Genomic DNA, 6,000 nt, shown 5'->3' with positions numbered 1-6,000 from the left:
GTTACCTTGAGTTTCCCTCATCAAACTCATCAAATACACAATCCAACAACTCTAAAACGCTCTAGTGGACAAGTTGTGACCTGCACATTCACCACACTATGAGATAATAACAGAACGTTACCAGACAGAGTTGTTTTCGAGGCAAATGCAGAGACTGCTTGATGAACAACTGCCCCCGACGAAAACGAGCATCAGCTGCTTTGCATGAATTTACCTCAAAAACAACTCTGTCTGGTAACGTTCTGTTATTATCTCATAGCGTGGTGAATGTGCAGATCACTATTTGTCCACGAGAGCGTTTTAGAGTTGTTGGATTGTGTATTTGATGAGTTTGATGAGGGAAACCAAGAAATCCCATTAACCTCCGTAGCGTAGCGTAACTCTGAGCAGCTCGCGGCTCTGCTCCACCGTTCTAAAAACAGCTTGCACCAACAATTAAAGGTAACGAACCTACTGCTATGACTATAGGGATTATGGCAATGGGCCAATTTGCCAAAATGTTGAACTATCCCTTTAACGCTCAGATATTTGACACAAATGTGACTCATAGTCTCAAAATACCACTTTTAGTATTCATATTCAAACCCAAACAGCACTGTCACATTGTTTGTTCATCATAGAAACTAGTCTCACAGCACAGTGTGTACATTCAGTTACAGGATAACGTATGAAAAGATGAGGACCCAACCCCCCCTCCCCTCCCTCGTAATCTGTCAATCAGCTCAAACTCCCCCTGATAAATTACATTCATGTTCCACAGTCACCAAACACTGATCAGTGTGATTAAGGCCTCGGAGTTAAAGACCAGGAGGTGAACACTGCACACTCTCAGCTGTTATATTATAATATATTACATTATATCCATGATGTACTGTAGTCAGCTGCAGCCTTCACACTGAAACTTTGGGGTAAAAAATAATAAAAAATAATCTGCACACAGGTGTAAAGATCAATATAGAGGATCAAACGTGCTAATGAACCGGTGTCAGATGAAAAAAATCTTTAAAAAAATAAACAAACTGAATAAGTCACAATGATTAAAGATTCATTTGTTTTGAATTTAGAAAATAATAATTTGTATTTCTTTTGGTCCCATACAGAAATGTAACATGACAAACATGTTCCCATATCGACCTATAAGGTGATGTACTATCATCACATTCATGAAGATATACTGTAGGTTTAAAACACATGTAAAATAACCAATGTACATGTACTTAAAATATCTATATGATGTTTTTATTTCACTAAAGTTATCAAAACAATTTGCTTACAATAACTGCATCAAGTCTGCGACCCTGTGTGACCTCTACATGACCTCTATGGGGGATCAATAAGAACAGAAGGGGGATAGTACAGGTGCAAAGACGAGGCTCAACATCTAGGGACAAAAGTTTTATGAAATGATGAGACGAAGTGACAAAAAGGATCTGCTCATGATCCCAAACACGCAAGCTCCTCCCTAATGTAACACATTCACATGAACTCAGGAGTCAATATTATGCATAATATTATTTGTCTGCCGATTGAGAGAGGAACTGAACTGGAAATCCTTCATCAGTCTGGTGAAGTCACTGAGTGGCAGGCTTGATGCAGTTAACTGTACGCAAAGAAGAAAAATAAATAACTGTACGCAAAGGATTTTCACTTTAATCTAATCAAGTCTATCGGTTGCTACATTTTGCTCACCTAGAAATTAGGTGTCAGCCTCTTCATAAGATCAGTCTAAACTAAAAGGCTTCAGGATGGATGTATATTATTTATACAACATAATATCGTATCATATCAATATAAAAGTCAATATATGAAACTGGTCCAATTTCTAACAGGCTTAATGCATCATTTGTACATTTTGTTTCTATTTTATATCATGTGTAGGTTGTATATAGAAATTCAACATCTGTACATGTATTACATCAGTGTATGGGAACAAGAACTTCTTTATGTGTGACTCACTTTGTTCTGTTTTGATCTATAAATAATAATCAGATACTTTTGACTATTTGACACATTAAAACAGTCTGCAGCTTGAAGTGGAGGCTCTGCTGACAACATCACACTGAGAAGATCTGAGTCTATGTCAGAAATTAATGATTTACATCAATCGGCTTCACAAAGTTAATTCACCTGCAGAATCAACAGAGGCCTTTTTAAAACCCTAAAACAAACTGAAGCTCCAGATAAAAGACGTATTGATCAGCCTGTTTCACTAATACGGAGCCAATAGTGTGATCAGACATGACGGCAACACAAACACAGCATTCATCACTGACACACACACACAGGAGAGCTGAAGCTGCTGGAGACTGAATCCTTCACAGTATATATTAATCTATTATATATTCACTGAAAAACTAAAACTAAATCAATGAAACTACACAAACAAGAAGGTTTGATTCTCACACACACACACTCACTCGGCTCTGAGTTCATCACAGACAATGTTTTGATCGTTGATCTTCATCAGGCTTCAAAAGCACAAACAAAAACCCAGCGAGGGTTAAAATCCACAACTAAGAGGCCATTTATTCATATAATATAATCAACTGGAGCCAGGGTTTAAAACCAGACTGGACCAATCATCAAACATCAAACCTCCTCCTGTCACATGACAAACTCAACACCAACCACACAACCAAGACTAAACTTCTGCTGAAGCTAAATGTTTAATCCTCTGCTGAGTTTAACTCAATAAACATAATGTATCAGAGTTGAACCAAAATAAACAACACATGAGCAGCTCAGACATGAAGTGTGACACCTGAGACGACAACACACACACGTCCATCTCTGCCTTCCACTACAAGAGGGTGAATGATGCCTGACAGAGTTTTTAGAGCTGAAAACGTGCAGGAACTCACACAGAGCTGCAAACAGAGCAACACTTTGGGTTTTACTCCCATGTTTCATGAGTTGAAATCAAAGGAAACAACCAGACTTTCCCTAAAGCAGACAACACACACATACACAGACATACCATGTCCAGAAGCTGAAGCCTGCTGCTGCACCTCTCAGACATGATGTTTCCCTTTGAACTTTAGTTTGAGCTGATCGTCTCATCTCCAGAGGTCGAAGAGGAACGGACCGACAACAAAAACAACAAAAACGACGACTCAGAATCTGAAATATGTCCTCAAAGTTTCAGTCCAAACTTGTGTCACATCCACCTCACTGCCTGACAAACTAATCATTTGCACCTGGTGTCATCTAACGAGCAGAGCAGTCACTCACATGTGGACTGACTTCCTGTCTGTCTGTCTGCTGCCACAGCACGGAGCTGCATGGAGGCTCCACAAACACTTTTAAACACATGTGACTTTGCACATTTTCAAATTTCAACTCATGGAAACCAGGAGCAAAAAAAAAAAGATTAAAAAATAAAAAATACAGTAAAGTAAAATAAAAGTGTTGTGTTCTTTGTTTGGTGTGTGTTCACCTGTTCTGGTCAGTAGATGGCGCCATTGTTAATGTCCACACTTGGCTACCTGAAGTCTCTTGTGCCCTCAAACTCTCCTCCCTGCTCCGACAACAAGTCTAGATAAATATTGTAAACAGCAAATCACAGCACTGAGCCTCTGTGTGTGCGTGCATGTGTGTGTGTGTGTGCGTGCATGTGTGTGTGTGTGTACCTGCTTCCTTTGCCAAATGGGCCTTGTATTGATATATCCTCCCTCTAGTCATAAAAAGGGGTAAAACACCATTAATACTCCACGGCTACATCAGCTACATCAATCACGTCAACCTTGCGATCTGCAGCGTTTTTATAGCACGGCTGAGCGAAGGCCTCTAGGAACCATGGGAAATATAAACGGCTGTGTTTTGACAGGGTGATGAGGTGTAGCTGAGTGTTGTACGTCAGCCACACAAGCTGCACAAAGATCTGCAGCTCTGATGGACTCGGGGGACTCTCAGGGGTCCAACACGTCTTCTCCCACACACGCTCTGCTCGTCTCCGTCCTCCTGATTGGTCGTTTCTACTCGTGTTTCAGGCTCCAAATGACCTCATGTTTCAATATAATGGAGAACATGACAGAGCGGACTGAGCATTCACTCACTGTTGAAAACACATTAATATATTATATGTACAGCACATTTTGTAAAACACTTAAAAGGTGCCGAGAAGTTTTCACGCCGTCGTCGTCCTCGGGCCTCCGACGCCTCCAGGGCTGAATGTGATTGTCTGTTGTGTCTGTTGAGTGGACGGTGGGGGTCCGAGAGCCCCATCCCACTCCTGTCAGTCAGTCAGTCAGCCTCTGACCTCCCACCCGCCCCCCAACACCTCCGTCCGTCTGTCCATCCGTCCGTCCATCTGTCTGTCCGTCCGTCCCACCTGAACCCGTCACTCAAAGCGCTCGTAGTTCCTGGTCTGTCGGACCCGTGGGACCATGTCCAGCAGCAGCCTGCACAGGACGAGGTGGAATATTTAGACAAAAAAAACTACAAATCCCACTCTGACTTACTGAGACCTTTAAAGGAGACATATTATGCCCCCTTTACACAAATTAAAATAGTTACCAGGTGTCTTAAAGACGTATCTCTAACATGCTTTGGTCAAAATACCCCAAGGATCAAACACCACAGCTCTTTTCATCCTCTCAAAACAGCCAAATTCAAAACCTAGTTACATCACTGGAAGACAACCGAGGGAACAGCTCGTAAAACCACATGGATTTCAACCTATGGAGCCTGAAAATTAATTTTTTTTCTAAATTCTCACATTTTGGGGGCCAGAAGATATATGTTCCCTTTAAGGTTTTAGCTCAAGGCCAATGAATAAATGTAAAATTCACACGGAAATTAAAAGCTTAGACTGAGAGCAAAGTTTAGTTTTTCTACTTTTAATTTTTATTGTATATGCAGGGTTTCTTTCTCAAAATTAAAATGAAATAAAGTGCAAAGTTGGGTTCAGGCTTCCTCACAAGATAATTAGTTACTGAGCATAATTTAGTCTTAACAGGAGTTAATGGAGCAAGAACAAGAGTTCCACACAGACTTGGCTGGATGTTGTGTTATAAATAAACACATCAGGTGTCGACACAGAACTTTATGGTTCAACACACAAAAATAAATTCATCCTCACTGAAACTAATTGGCTTTAATGCTTGTATTGATACATAATAATAACAAAAGCTTTGGAGGCAACAGATACAACTTGAAAACTTTCCTCCACAAACTGCACATGAGGAACTCACTTGACTCCGTAGGCGAAGATGATGAGGCCGATGAGGACGCCTATTGTCCCGTCCAGGTACCACACCTGGGGCTCGTGCTTGAACACTTCGGCACTGATGAGGATGGAGAAGCCCATGATTCCTCCGACCAGCGAGTTGAATCCTGGGAGGAGAAAAACAAAAAACAAAAAACAAAAAACGCTTGATGTGAGAAAAGTCAGCTGAGGAGCGTGGTTTTGGAGGCTCGGTGCTGGAATTCAGCGCTCGCCGTGTTCAGGCTTCCCTCGGACACACGCTAAGAGTCCAGAGGACGTGTGATATTGACTGCTGGGTTATGCACTGCTACACAAAGATTCCTGCTGAGCCTGAGAGGTCGTCTTCTGGCCGATGAATCACATGTGTGACGACCGGGACACGAACGTCTGAGGCGGCGGTGATATCATGAATGAGACATGATGTAATACAGATAATGTGTCACAGAGGAAGCTGCATGTAAACGCTGTTACTGTCAGTGGTGGACAGTAACGGAGTACATTTACTTGAGTACTGTACTTAAGTATATATCCAGAGGATTTGTACTTTACTTGAGTATTAGATTTATTTGGTACTTATTACTCTTACTTGAATACATTTCCAAGACAAATATATTTACTTTTACTCGAGTTAATTTCTAGGAAGGCTGAAAAGTACTCGTTACTTTCAGGTCTGCTCTTTCTTTTTCTTTTTCTTTTTTTTCTTAAAATACTACTGGACACAAGCTGTGTTTGTCAAAGAAGGAAACCCTAACCCCTAAAAGCAGCACATCAGTGCAGCTGGTTTCATAATGTTA

At 41.1% G+C, this 6,000-nt stretch overlaps 1 protein-coding gene across 1 annotated transcript in view; it reads right to left on the bottom strand.

The window, feature by feature from the left end:
- Positions 1-4,339: 4,339 nt before the first annotated feature.
- The window catches only part of LOC310996910 (transmembrane protein 163a), a gene marked incomplete at its 3' end in the record, with an annotated part of 24,793 nt that continues 23,132 nt past the window's right edge, over positions 4,340-6,000 (bottom strand). The window contains exons 8-9 of the mRNA XM_083986441.1: positions 5,193-5,334; positions 4,340-4,400 (exon numbers count right to left, since the gene is read on the bottom strand). Coding sequence (XP_083842567.1) covers positions 4,340-4,400; positions 5,193-5,334 — 203 coding nt within the window. The remainder of the gene's footprint in view (positions 4,401-5,192; positions 5,335-6,000) is intronic.

The sequence above is a fragment of the Trachurus trachurus genome (genome assembly GCF_905171665.1).
Source record: "Trachurus trachurus genome assembly, chromosome: 2".
Taxonomy (NCBI): Eukaryota; Metazoa; Chordata; class Actinopteri; order Carangiformes; family Carangidae; genus Trachurus; species Trachurus trachurus.
The sequence above is the reverse complement of the archived record's forward strand: the minus strand, read 5'-3'. Positions and strand labels throughout refer to the sequence as shown.